We start from the raw sequence: 15,020 nt of genomic DNA on the forward strand, positions 1-15,020 counted from the left end.
AAGAGGTATTTGCGAGGGGATTGTCTCCCTCCTCTTTTCCTGCTCTATCTCGTCCCCTGGCCCTGTCACTCTCTCATTTGTGGCAATATATAAGTAGAGAGGTAACATCCTGTATCTGAGCGTTATAGTTAGATGGCAAGGTAGAACGGCAACATTTTATTATTCACACTGGCGAAGTATGAATCGAGATGTAATTACTGTAAACATCCTTCAAGGTGCTAAGTGTCCTGTGTAAAAATGACAATGACATGGAAACGAATTGAGGAACATTCGGGAGTAGGTGAGGATTAGTTTTCCTATACGAGGAATGAATAACCTGCCACTGGGAAATTCCAACATCCTGGGAGGTGCCCTCCCGAGTTCAGATAAATTCTCGTTGCATCGTCGTAACGCGTCCTCCACATTTTGACAGACTTGCGTCCGGATATCGAATTTTCAGCTTAAATACCTCACGCATGATATTTTCGCGAATATCAAATATTTACGTGACAGCATTCAGATGATACAAATGACAAATTGTAAAAGTATCGTGTGTTTCTCTAGTTTTAGTTGATTTAAAAGACCTTTGATGTCTTTAGAAAATAACGTTAATTATTTCAAATCTTGTTTTTAATGATGTCGATAAATGTTTTGTTGAAATGCATGTTGATTATTTGTTAAGAAAAAACACTGTACAACACCCTATGTTTCACTCACATTTGTGTTTTGTCTCTACGAACTCAGTATGGAACATATCAATATATACAGTATTTGAAAGTCAATTTGAAGATACAAATTTTACATTCTAAAACTATTTTTAAATTATGATGTAAAATTAAGTAAATAAAATGTTAGATTTTATTAATGGACATGCAAACTCTCCAAAGAATTATAATCCTGAAATTAATATATATATATATATAGAGAGAGAGAGAGAGAGAGAGAGAGAGGGGACAATGTTTCACAACTTAAATTTTGTCGAACTATTCTATCCATAATTCCTTCAAAAACTATATTCCTGAAAAATCACTGGAATGCTAAAATCACAGACACGTACCCTGTATTTATTTTTGTATTTTATCACTTTATTTAGCCGTCCATAATTTTGCACACTCAATCCCGCACGCAATATGCTTAACGGTTGGAGAGGTTGTACAAATAACTGCGGAATGTGCAGATTGGTATTACGGTCGCAGCAAGTTTAAGGGTACATGTGGAATTTTTCCAAAATCCTACATACATATCCTACAGAAATCAACAAATACGGATAACTTAGTACAAGAGATCACTAACGTCTTAAGAGAATGGGGACATTATTGGAAACATTTATATGTGGTATGTATAGAATACTTGTTATAGACAGTTTGCTTATTTCTGGAAATAAAAAGAGTACTATATACAGGGTAGATATAACTTGATAATTCTGTATGTATAGACACATTCCGAGCACTTCAGAACAATGCAGCAGCAAATTTTGGATGCAATTGGATACAGAAGCAAGATTTTGAGTGGGACTTTAACAGTAGACGAGTTAAAGGATATGAAGAGATTGGCAACAGCAAAGATAGACACTGGAAATCAGCTGTTAGGTTTGGATATGGTGGTTCGAGATGAGCATGGCAATATTTTGAATCCCATGGAGACAAGCACTATCCAATTGTATTACCATCACGAGACTGCTGCGGAGAGAATAAGAAAAGCGTGCAATGATACTAAGAAAAAACCCTATAAGCCACAAGTACCTGTATATTCACATATCTTCTTTGTCAGTGTGAGGAATTTTGTATGTAAAATGGCAGAGGACGTAGAACTACTGTTGACTTTATACGATGGCAGAGAGATGAAGGCTATCACAGAGAATTACGTGGTATCATGGAGTAAAGAGGGACTCGCAAGGGACATTGATCAGTTGCACAATCTTAGAGTATTGTTCACGGATCTTGGTTCCAGAGATTTAACAAGAGACAAAGTTTATTTAGCCTGTTACGTAATTAGAATAGGTGGTATGGAAGCCAAAGAACCAGATCACCGTCGCTCAAGTGTTACACAAGCCAATCAAACAAAAATCAAGAGCGCGGAAACTATGAGAAGACCGTTTGGTGTAGCCGCGATGGATATTACCTTATTCATTACCGGCAAGCTTGAGGGTGATGTTGAGCAACATCATTTTATACCTTTTGTACAGTAAGTACATACTTCAGTTTTAATAAGATTAATATTTTGGTTTTAATAAGATTAAATAATATAGCATTCATGATTAAAATGTCAAAGGAAAGCATTATGATGGTTCTTACAAAATCGAAGTAGAATTCTTTTTGTTGGTTTTCTGCTTTTGTTTCAGATGTTGTGAGAAAGATAGCCTTGATGGTACGTTACGTAGAATTATTGCACAAAAAGAAGCAAATATTCAGAAACATGTCAATGGTAATATTGCCAATGTCACTGGGGGACAAGGACTATGGACTAGCTTAAAATTATTAAGGGGTGATCCGAAACAGGTAAGTTTTAAAATAAAATTATTTTGTGAAATTTTTTTTATTTTAATTATGCTATAAAAGGAAAATTATATTTTGCCATTTTTAATACTTTAAAGGTACGCGATGAAAACCCACATTTGGTACTGGGAAATGTTGCAATTGCGCGTAAAATGGGATTCCCAGAAGTTATTTTGCCGGGTGACGTACGCAATGATCTGTATTTAACATTAATTAGCGGTGAATTCAGTAAAGGCTCCAAATCTACAGACAAAAATGTAGAAGTAACGGTTAGTGGGAACATAAATTAAAAAAAAAATTGTATTCTCTACACGCTTATACATATATATGAGTATTTGCAAATTTTAACAGGTTAAAGTATGTAATGAACATGGCATTGCAATTCCCGGAGTTATGACATTAGGTGGCGGCGTGTCTCCAATTGATGAGTATCGTAGCGTTATTTATTATCACGAAGACAAACCTAGATGGTGCGAAACGTTTAAGATTGCCATACCTATAGAAGAATTTAAGCAGGCCCACTTAAAATTTACGTTTAAGCATCGTAGTTCTAACGAAGCGAAAGATAAGTCTGAAAAGCCATTTGCTTTAAGTTACGTTCGATTAATGCAACGCAATGGAACGACTCTACAAGACATACAACATGAATTGTTGGTTTATAAATTAGAACAGAAGAAGTACGAAGAGAGCGATATATCTTACTTTAAATTGCCATCAACACGTGGAGAATTGGTATATTTATTTATTTGATAAAGAGATACAAAAATTAATATTCCTGAATGTCGTGCATTTTATTTTATTTTTTTCTTTATTTTTGTTTGTGTGTTTTAGGCTGAATTAAATATGGAGAAAAAGCCAAGTTTAGGATCTTTAACATTAACCAGTAAGGATAGCTTTTTAATAGCAACTAATATTTGCTCAACTAAATTGACCCAAAATGTAGACTTATTAGGTTTACTCAATTGGGCGTCACACAATACGGACTTAAAAGAATCTTTAGCTGCTTTAATGAAAGTTGATGGGGAGGAAATAGTAAAGTTTTTGCAGGTATAACAATAAATCTAATTTATCGAAAACGAAAATTATGTATACATAATAAAAAATAATTTTTTTATAAAGTATAATTATATTCTGTTTTTTTAGGATGTTTTGGATGCTTTATTTAACATTTTGATGAGTAATTCAGACAGTGATGTTTACGATGACATGGTCTTTGAGTGCCTTTTATATATTATCGGACTCGTGTCCGATAGAAAGTATCAGCACTTTCAACCAGTATTAGATTTATATATTTCTGAAAGTTTTTCTGCAACTCTCGCATATAAGAAATTAATTGCGGTATTGCGTAAACGTATAGACAGCGTTAGCAATGGCGATGGTCAGGAACGAGATTTATTGCTTAAGACAATGAAAAGTTTGCAATATTGCATGAGGTTTATTGTCGAATCTCGTCTTTTATTTACTGAGTACGTTTTATTTATTATTACATATATAATTTTTTTATACATTATGTAATCGTAAATAAAATGTTTTATAAAATTATCTAAAATAGGCTGTGAGTAGGTACTCCAAAAAAGAATTACTTTCAATTAATATTTGTAATTTATTTTAAAAGGTTAAATCAGGATGAAGAAGAATTCTCACAAACTTTAACTGATCTCTTACGATCTATCGTTAATCTCATGAGTCACGAAACAGATGGTACTCTGTTGGTTCAAGGAGCCTGTCTCAAATACCTACCAACAACGATACCTCATTTATTAAGAGTTTATAGCGGCAAGCAACTGAGCACGATTTTAACAGATTTACTTGTGACTTTACCAACCGGTAGATTAACCAAACAAAAAATGATGACAGTAAACGACATTGTACACAGTCCGCTTTTTTTAAATGCAGACTGTAGAGCGATTTTATTACCGAGAATTACTATACTTGTCAGAGATTTACTGGAATCCAAAGAGGAGGTAAGATGTTATAAAGTATGCTATTTCCTAATGCTATTTCTTAACTTACAGTTTAAGCGATATGAAATGTTCACATTATTTTTCAATCTCACAAAAAATAATATCAGTTCATATACTTACATATTTTCGCAATACATGATGCGTCCTAACTACATAAATTTACATGTAACTGGATTTGTTGAAATTCACGAATTTTCACTTACATTTAATATCATTCAGTGTGACGTGCGATAAATATCATTGTTCGTGCTTTCCGTGCAGCCTGCGATCCCTCCGCCACGCATCTTTCTGACTCTTCTCTCTCAATCTTCTCTTTTTACAGAGGATGTCTCTTCATTTTTATTTTTTAATTTGTGATTTTTGTTCTAATTAAATTCTTTGTTAAACTCTAGTTAATTTTACATTTAAAAAAGAAATAGTTACATAAAATATGATTTCAGAAAATTCAATAAAAATAATGACAATTAGTAAGTTGCATTACCTGAAAATATAACATATTGAAAGACATCCTTTACACTTACTTTTGATAAAGCATGAAAAGGGAAATGTATACGACTTGAAAAAGATTGAAACTTGGAATGTAGCATGTGTTTGTTTAGTAATGTTATTGTATAATGTTTATTCTGCATTGTGCGATTTTTCCGTAAGATTATTTGATATAAAGTTTATATGACATAGAAAATTTAAAATTATTAGATAAAAGTCTGTCTAATCTACTTCTTCTCTGATGTACTACGGATACTTTTCTAGTATTGATATTTCATGATACTGTGTCCTTTCTGCAGTTCTATATTTACATTGTGGTGTCGGAAAATTTTCAGTAATGTAGTGTATACATCTTTAGAAAAAATGGTATTGTTTTTTTTTCAACTAACAAGGGTTGTTTCATTTTTTTGTACGGTTTGGTTTTGGTTAATGGCGTTTAAAGGGGCTATCGAGTACGCCTGGAAAGAGCGTGGCGAAGGTAGCCAGGTTGCTCGGCGAAAATCGGCATCGGCTCAACCAACATCGCGGCTACTCCGAAGAGGTAATTTTTATCATAAATGCAGGAAGTCTCTTATGTGGATAAATAATGTGTTTTTCATGGCATCATGATTTTGAGACTATTTAACATAGAACTTTGATGTATCTGCACTTATATATGTTGTGTTGCATTAAAATTTTAGCATCGGTGATACGTAAGTTTTTTTTTGTATGAATGTACAGATTGCATAGTGTATCCCGTTTCACACACTAATTTAGATGTATCAGATTTATATATATTCGCAATAATCTTTTTATTTATATTTTATAGACGTACACAGTATGTTTGAAATTTTCCTAAACAAAAATTCTAAACAATTAACGAATTTAAATATCAGCTTTTATTCATATTAGGCTTTTACATAGTCCCCTCCCTCTCGACACACGCAATAAAACGGTGATACAATTATGAATTGGAAGTTATTATATGGTACTTCTTTTCCAGAATCGCCTTCATTTCATGCATCCCATTACATATCTGTGAATCGCTGATACTTCGTAAAAAAATTATTTTAAGTGCAATTTTATCTTGGAAAATATAAAAAAGTGTCGGGATTAAATCAAGTAAATACGGATGGGTAGATGGTAGATTACTATTATCTGTCAGTTGGCCAAAAACTGTGAAACAGTCCTAACTGTGTGTACGGGCGCATTGGCGTGCGAATTTGTACCTATAGGTAAAATCGTAAATTCAGCGTTATAATGCATCAGCTAAATGCGATTCTGTAAAAGGAATATTATAATAGTTTCCAATCATTGTACCATTCTATTGCGCGTATCGAAAAGGGAAAGAACTATGTAGAAACCTGACATAAATAATAGCTAATACGAATGATGTTTGAATTTGTTGATTTTTTAAGAATTTTTAAAGAATTTGTGTTTGAAAACTTTTTAAATATACTGTGTAGATATAATTCACAAAGCAATCTACTTTTTATATCTGTTTTTTATATTTCTGTAGGTGGAATTGTGCGTCAAGATCTTATCTGACATTCTGGAACTGACTTTTAGAAAAGACATAGGTAGCACAGTTTCAGATGTCAAGGAGATAATGTTAACAGCCTTACGTACCATTATACAGACAGTTATATCAATGGACAGAGAAAATCCTTTAGTTGGAAATTTAGTTTCAGTAATGTTGGCGATATTCAGGTATATTTAAGATTCCAAAAATATAAAACAAAAAAAATCTAAAAATTGTGGAAAGAACAGGGACTGAAATATCTTTTCGTTTTCCTTCTTAATCTCTTTTCAGACAAATGACACAACTCCATTATGAAGTGTATATCAACCATTTTGGAACTAAAATAGATTTACTTGACTTTCTTATGGAGATACTGCTTGTCTTTAAAGATCTGGTTTCTAAAAGTGTATTTCCCGGAGACTGGTGTGAGATGATCATGCTCCAGAATAACATTATTTTGAATTCTTTACGGTACTTCTCGGCCACAATTAGAGATTATTTTTTTACTGAATTTGAGCAACAAGCATGGTCAAATTTCTTCCATTGTGCTATTGCATTTTTAACACAGCCTGCCTTACAATTGGAAACATTTACATCAGCGAAACGAAATCGTATTATTAAGCGCTACAAAGATATGCGCAGGTATGTCTCTTACGTAATATAATAATTACGCAGAATGTTTCAAGGCTATCACAAATCAACAAAATTAAAGATTCAAATAGAAAGAACACTTTTAACATTGAGACAAATTCTTAGTCCATACATTTTATGTATCATTTTTAATGTATGTTTAATCATATTTATTAAATATTATATTGTTAAATAAAATAAAACGAATATTTTCTCTTTTGCTACGTTACAGAGCAACTGTGTTCGAAATTAGATCTATGTGGTTCAACTTGGGTCAACACAAAATACTGTTTGTACCCGCTTTAGTTGGTGCCATTCTTGAAATGGCATTAATACCCGATACTGAATTAAGAAAAGCTACTATACCTATTTTTTTCGACATGATGCAATGCGAGTACTATAGTTCACGTATAGTAGAAGGATATGGGGATACTAAGCGTGATCCTGCTCATATCAAAGCTAATTTTACAGAATATGAAAACGAAATGATTGCAAAACTGGATATTCTGGTATAGTATTTTGTATACATAATTTTATATATAAAAATACTGAAAACAGAACAGAGTCTTAATTGAAATTGACTTTGATAATTATATTAGTGAAAAGTCACTTCATGAAAGATTTGGTTTTTACAGGTCGAAGGAGGTAGAGGCGACGAATATTTTCGTACACTGTGGACTGATGTTATGGGTTCTTTATGTGAAAAACATTCTACAATGCGAGAGCAAGGCTTACGTTTCGTAGATACTATATCTAGACTCATGGAACGCTTATTGCAATATCGCGATATTATTCACGCCGAATCCCAAGAGCATCGTATGCTTTGTACTGTAAATTTGTTGGAATTCTATTCTGAGATTAATAGAAAGGAAATGTATATTAGGTAAATGCAAAAAATCTATATTTTTATAATCTTATATTTTTATAAATCAAATGTGTTTTAATTGTCTTTTAATTTAGGTCTGATTAAATGTGATTTTGGTTTAGATTTTTTAATATTTTAAATATTCCGTAAATAAAAAGGTTTAATGCAATAAATATATGGATATTAAAACATATTAAATGATTTTCTTTATATGTTTTATAGATATGTGAACAAGTTGTGTGAATTACATCTAGAATGCGATAACTATACAGAAGCTGCTTATTCTTTAAAACTCCACAGCCAGTTATTAGCATGGAGTGATCAGCCTTTATCACCTTTGTTAATATCACACAGGTAACATTAACAACCAATATTAAATAGTTTATATAAGCTTGTTTGGAGATGAAATTAATATTAAAAAATTAAATCATTTTTCTAGATATCCTTTATGTCAAACGCATCGTGAATTGAAAGAAGCGTTATACAATGATATTATCGATTATTTTGATAAAGGAAGAATGTGGGAATGCGCTCTTGCCGTTTGCAAGGAACTAGTTTCACAATATGAAGAGGAAACATTTGATTATTTACAATTATCCGTCTTACTAATACGCATGGCAAAGTTTTATGATTGTATAGTAAAACAGTTAAGACCTGAACCAGAATACTTCAGAGTCGCATATTACGGCAAAGGACATCCTGCTTTTCTTCAAAATAAAGTACTTTCACGTATTTAACATATCTTTAATCATTGTTTATTTTTGTTCTTTGTTCAATGAAATAATATATTTGCGATATAGGTATTTGTTTATCGAGGAAAAGAATATGAACGACTTAGTGATTTTTGTACAAGAACACTAAATCAGCTACCGAATGCAGAGCAAATGAATAAATTGTCTCCGCCCACCACAGAAATGTTAGAATCATATCAACAGTATGTACAAATTAATAAGGTAGAGCCACTAATGGATGAAAAAAGGCATCGTTTAAGTGGTAAACCAGTTACTGCAGAAGCAGTTTTAAGGTGCATATTTAACATTATAGTTTATGTAAAATTTCATTAGTTTTCTATTGTATTTTTATGATTATCATTGTTTTTATATTTTAGATATCATCGTGTAAATGATGTGCAGCGTTTTAGATTTTCAAGACCTGCTCCGAGAAAAGAAATCATTGCAGTAAATAGCGATAAAGAAAAGGAAGTAAATACTAGTACTAACAATAGCAATGAATTTGCCTCGTTATGGTTGGAACGGACAGTACTTGTTACAAGTTATCCGTTACCGGGAATTCTTCGATGGTTTCCTGTGACATCTAGCGAGACATATTTAGTCAGCCCCTTGAGAAACGCAATTGAAACTATGGAAGCTACGAACACGGCACTGAGAGATCTTATTATTGCTAACAAGTTTGTATAATATTTATATATATACAAATATATTAATTTATTTTATTCTTGATATGAGTTATAATCTTATATTGCAACTTTTTAACTTAAAACTTTTAATTTTTTAACTAATTTTTCAAAAAACCAAGGTTTATATGGGTCGAACTTTAATAATGAATCTAAAATTTGTCTACGTTGATTATTTCTACATAAAATTATACACATTATTGCATATTTTTTAATAATTTATAATGAATGTAACAAAGTGTTAAAATGAAATTGATTTACTTGTTTATTATTTTTGTTTATTATTTTACAATATAAATTTTTATGGAACTACTATTTGTTTTATACAGGAGTGATCCTAGTCTTCCATTAAATCCTTTGAGCATGAAATTGAATGGCATATTGGATCCAGCTGTTATGGGAGGTATCGATAACTACGAAAAAGCTTTCCTCAACGCAGAGTACAAAGATAGTCATCCGGACGAAAGTTCAGATCTTCTCAAGTTAGAAGGGCTCATTGCAGAGCAAATCCCTCTACTCAGTGTAGGTCTGCAGTTACACAAAACACGAGCACCTACCGAGTTGGCACCGTTTCATCAACGTTTAGAGCAATGTTTCATGTCTATGCGTAATCAAGTAGAAGCTAAATATGGAAAAAGGGTAAGTTTTTAATCATTCAAATCATATCTATCGAAATAATAATCAAGTTAATACTCGCATTAAATTTATAAATATATAATTTATTCTATAACACAGACCTGTGATTTACAAATTGAAAGCCTAACGCAAACTGTAACAATGCGAAGACCACCAATTTCAAGAGGAGATAATCACTGCCTATCCGAGTCAAATATGAATAATTCAGAGTAAGCTTTTCCATCCATTCTTGCACGGCATGTTTGCTATTTTATTAATAAGTTTATATATATATATATGTAACTAACACAGATATAACTATTGCATAGCATGTTATTGCTATATCACAATCATCATTATTAAAATAAGGCACAATATTTTCAAAAGTTATTAACTATCTTAAGAAGTAACATTAAAGCCAATTGTTTTTAACATTATCTTTACTTGTACATTAAATGTCAAAATAATACGTCCATTCTGCGAGACATAATTCCTAAGCAGTATATAAATAAAAACAAAATATACACAAAAATAAGTGTGTATATTTAAAATGTACAAAATCAAATATTGTTGATCTGGGAAATCTGTATAAATAGTAAAATAATATATATAGCTATTCTGTAATTACCCATTCAGCTGTGTAACTCACTACAGGGTATCTTCGCTTACAAGATCCCAAGTTGCAACGTTCAAGTCGCTTACATCGTTCAATTTTAACAACAACACACCTTCGAGTAATACTCAAAACGTCAATTTGTCAAGGTAAAGTCATCATACCAGTGTTAACTTACCTCCAGCACTAACTAAAAGTTAAAGCACTTCTTTTCGTAGATGAATTAGTGTAATCTCAATTATTCAAAGAAACAAAATATTTACGTATTTATACTTGGATTTTATATGAAATATACATATAAATATTCAATTTTAATTAATAATCGTTAGATGCACGAATTTATTTTATATTTATTAAAAATCACATTTTACGTTTATAGAAGATAAATAATATAAAAATGCCGTTTAGAACACATGATAGAAAAGAATGCAATATGATTTCAGGAATATTGCTGTTGGACCTGATAAACTCTCGCATAATACCTTATTATCCTTTCGTCGCACTTAATACTCCTATATAAATGTTCTCGTTCTTTTTACATTTTACATTTTTTAATGAAAGTATCATGCATAATGCTTAATATTATTTAATACTGCATAATGTTTACTTTTGCTTGTTTTTTTTTTTGTTAATTTTTATACCATTAATATACAAATTAATATATATCCTATCATACATATTGCACTAATCTAATTTATTTTATTTTACATACATATATATTCCGAGGGTAGGAAACATTCATAAAACAATAGAGTTACAATTAGCATTGAATAAATAATAATGAAGTTTATACATATTAAAAGAGGAAAGAACAATTTAAAAAATAAGTAATTTAAAATGCAAATGTAGAAGCATATAAAGTCTATTCTACAATTGCGTAAACGTAGTTGTAAGTGTGTAGTTGTAAAAATTCTCCAATCACAGCCGAATATGAGAAGAATATTCAACTGTGATTGATCAATTCTTACAATTACAACTATTTACTACGTTTATGCAATTATAGAATAGATTTAAGACAATAAGTCGATAAAAACTATTTTGAATGTCACATAGTCATGTTTCTATACATTATATGTATATTATATATATCATTCTATGTATTTAATTCTAAGTGTATACAAAAAGTGTATTTTATTTCTTTGTGATTATTATTGTGATCATTTTTATATCTGTTCATTTTTTTATTCTGCTTTTTATCTGCATGATTTTATTTTGCATAATAATGTCATAAATATCCCTGTAATATATATCTTCTTCACACACAACTGGCAATCTCTACTAAACTTCCTAAGTCTACAATAACTACGATAGGTAATTAAAAATATACACTTGTGTTACGAGATTATTGCAAAGCTCGAATGGTATCGCAATTATTATTCGATATTTCTCTTACCACAGTGATCCCTCAGCAAATATTAGCATACACATAACGTTTAGAAAATTTTATTTTAACAATTGTAAATTTTAATTTATTTTTTTGTGAAAATTTTATTTTAACAATAATAAATTTTAATTTATTTTATTATGAGATTCAATCGCGCTTATCTACTCAATCATGAATTGCGCATTGCTCAATTATAATAGTTGATCTTTATCTTTTCTATCTATCCAGAGTTGCAAGTTTTCTTTTTTAAATGATAGAGACATCTTTAACGCGAATATTCTTAATCTGTAGAAACAACTCTATACGTTCACACATCTTGTCAACGGCCTCTTTGCAAAAAGCATTGGGAAATTCGAGTCCAGGAACGTATAAGAAAAAAGATTCGAAGCGTAGAAGCTCGCGAAAGAGTGACTCTGCTACAGTGACAAAAACCGATCAACCGACCAGCCAGTGGTATACCACCACCGAAATATCTAGTTCAATTCAACAAGCAACATCGTCTGTTACATCGTTAATATCTAATTTACAATCAACACATATATTCGAGCTTCGACAAGAGGTAAAGACTTTGAACATTGTCTTATTGCTTACGACTTTCAAGTAAATATAATTAATAACTATAAACTTCTTTGCATACAGCTCACACCTAAACGTCCCCTGAGATCGGAAGCGGAGAAAGAAAGAAGAATGAGTAATCGTTGGTCTGGTCAATCTCACTACCTAAGAAACATCAACAATGGACTAGAATCAAGCGGTTTAGGGAAAGGAAATAGAGATAGCGTCGGCACAACTGATAGTACAGCATCTGAGGATGATCCACCACCGCCTTTACCAATTAAAATGCGTGAAGCCGATTATTGTAACCTTCCAGAGGAACTGTCCACTAATCGATCTGCTTTGAATAATCTGAACAAGTCTTCAGGACAGTGGAAAAACAAATTGCCGACGCCTACCGACGATGATGCAGACATTGTAGACAGTCATTCTAAACCGCCGACACCTCCACCGAAACCAAAAAGACCGGTTCACAATTTGAACAAGAATACATTTGCTTCTAACGATGTCGAAAATTCACTTGTTGAGGATTCGTCGACCGCATAATATAATATAATATGATATATAGACATCACGATGTTCACCTTGCCAAGCGTTGTGAACAAAATAAGCAATCATCTACGTTTATAAAAGCATTCTCCATCTAATTTTTGTATCGTCAATATTTAGAAGAGTTACCATTCATTAGAGTTAAAGTTATAATATATTTCTTTGTGCCTTTCTTTCGCGGTTTAGGATAAGCTAATAAGTATACGCTACTATGACACAAAATCCTTTACAAATGTACTCTGTACAACAGAAAGTATTGCTTTATATATAATGAACGAGCAGTGTTATTGACAAAGGAATCCAAAGTTAATATGGATTTAAAAGACATAATATTTTATAATTTATAATGCGCACATGTGACAAGGACTATAACGACGTCATTATCTGACATATAGCAATGCATTTGTTATATTTCTATTCTTATATATAGCGAAGTTTTGTGCTATATTTAAAGATTCAAGATTTTTATATTATCGAGATAAAACGACGTGAAAAAAGCAGGGAATTTGTGCTATATAAGGACGAAAATTGCGAAATTCACTTTTAACAATCGTTCATTCTAAATAAGCGTATTATTCACCGTTTTAATATTGCTTTATTACAATTTACATGCTTGCTGTAATATCCATTACAATGCGTAGCATACTATAGTAACGTCCATTTTTTCGATTAAAGACTTCATTTCAATATGACTTTGGATATATATATTCGTGGAAAATATATATTTTTTATAAATTTTGATATAAAAGGTATACATATATAGCTTTAATTATAATAAAAAACTTTGGAGACCTTTTACATTTTATACTAACCATTTTTGAACGGATTTGCTATTAATAATACAATATGCATTAAATATAATGAAAACAGTTAACGTTTTGCAATTTTCTGTTTGTTATAATATTATAATTTATTTTACAAATTCGATTTTTATAACATAATTATGAGAGTAGTTATAATTTAATCGCGACATATAGTTATTTAAATATTACCAAGAGCCATTGTGATCTAGTGGTAAAACAATTTATATGTGTTAATGTTTATATAAGTCATTCATACTTGTTAACAGCGAGACTATAGTCTTATATGTTAACTTATTTTTAAAAATACAAGAAGATATTGATTGTTTATAAACATATTCAACAAATATGCAGTAAATGATAATGCATATGCTTTTCGCATATCTGGATTCATCCAATTGAATAATGTAATGATTACATGGTCGTAATACAGTCATATATCAAGTGTGCTTCCTAATTGAGCACAAAATCAGAGTAAAAATTTAAGTGAATTACAAGAAGTTATAATTTTTAATTTTATATTCATGAAGACTTTATAATCAATCAGGGTACCGATTTGCGTTGCTTTTTAGTTACAGCATATTCTAAAAACTTACTGTCAGAAACAGTCGTTTATACCGTTAAAAGTTATTTATTACATTTTTCATCATTATTACTTGAGTCTCATGCCAAAGAGATTAGTGCTTTATTTATTAAAAGCGTTAGAGAGCATTATATGTATTGCTAATAAAAAGTAGTATCGTGTAATATATTTGATATTTATCTAATGCACGAAGCTAAAGAATCAGTAAGCTAAAAAATAAAGAGCTTAATAGTTTATTCATTATTATAATAATTAATGTAATAAAGATCTGTATTCAAAGTTATTGTTCTTATGTTAGTTCAACTTGTTTACTTATTTACGGAATTTGTTCCGAAAAAGAAAACAAATATATATAACTGTGTTTGAGCAGAGCATTTATGAATACAGTTCTTAGCTTTGACACCAATTTTGTTATGTAATCGAAAAAATTGACAATATATTGATTCTAAAAATTAAAAAATTTAATATAGTGCGATTTGCTTTCCTAATTATATAACTAATTACTATTAGGGGACTAATGTACCATCTTTGTATCTAAACTGAAACAATCTTTCTTTTTTTCTAAAAATTAAAAGCCTATAACGGTT

The 15,020-nt window shown here is 30.8% G+C and overlaps 1 protein-coding gene across 1 annotated transcript; it reads left to right on the forward strand.

Annotated features, from left to right (window-relative positions):
* The first annotated feature begins 102 nt into the window (after positions 1-102).
* mbc (dedicator of cytokinesis protein myoblast city) lies at positions 103-13,719 on the forward strand. The gene is made up of 23 exons (XM_018521220.1): positions 103-280; positions 1,073-1,314; positions 1,415-2,163; positions 2,324-2,477; positions 2,573-2,743; positions 2,826-3,206; positions 3,306-3,521; positions 3,618-3,940; positions 4,090-4,438; positions 5,367-5,465; positions 6,423-6,613; positions 6,717-7,067; positions 7,288-7,564; positions 7,691-7,938; positions 8,143-8,274; positions 8,360-8,639; positions 8,721-8,944; positions 9,029-9,328; positions 9,664-9,973; positions 10,070-10,179; positions 10,604-10,711; positions 12,238-12,505; positions 12,586-13,719. The coding sequence occupies exons 1-23, from the start codon at positions 238-240 to the stop codon at positions 13,045-13,047; spliced, it is 5,988 nt and encodes a 1,995-aa protein (XP_018376722.1). The 5' UTR covers positions 103-237; the 3' UTR covers positions 13,048-13,719.
* Positions 13,720-15,020: the final 1,301 nt, after the last annotated feature.

Source organism: Trachymyrmex cornetzi, unplaced genomic scaffold, assembly GCF_001594075.2.
Source record: "Trachymyrmex cornetzi isolate Tcor2-1 unplaced genomic scaffold, Tcor1.1 scaffold97, whole genome shotgun sequence".
NCBI classification, from domain to species: domain Eukaryota; kingdom Metazoa; phylum Arthropoda; class Insecta; order Hymenoptera; family Formicidae; genus Trachymyrmex; species Trachymyrmex cornetzi.

Bases quoted from the DNA above. Each gene is read 5' to 3' on its own strand.
- mbc (XM_018521220.1), top strand. From the start codon at position 238: ATGACAATGACATGGAAACGAATTGAGGAACATTCGGGAGTAG. The intron at 8,275-8,359 runs GTAACATTAACA...TCATTTTTCTAG, and splicing joins CCTTTGTTAATATCACACAG to ATATCCTTTATGTCAAACGC. The intron at 10,180-10,603 runs GTAAGCTTTTCC...AACTCACTACAG, and splicing joins TCAAATATGAATAATTCAGA to GGTATCTTCGCTTACAAGAT.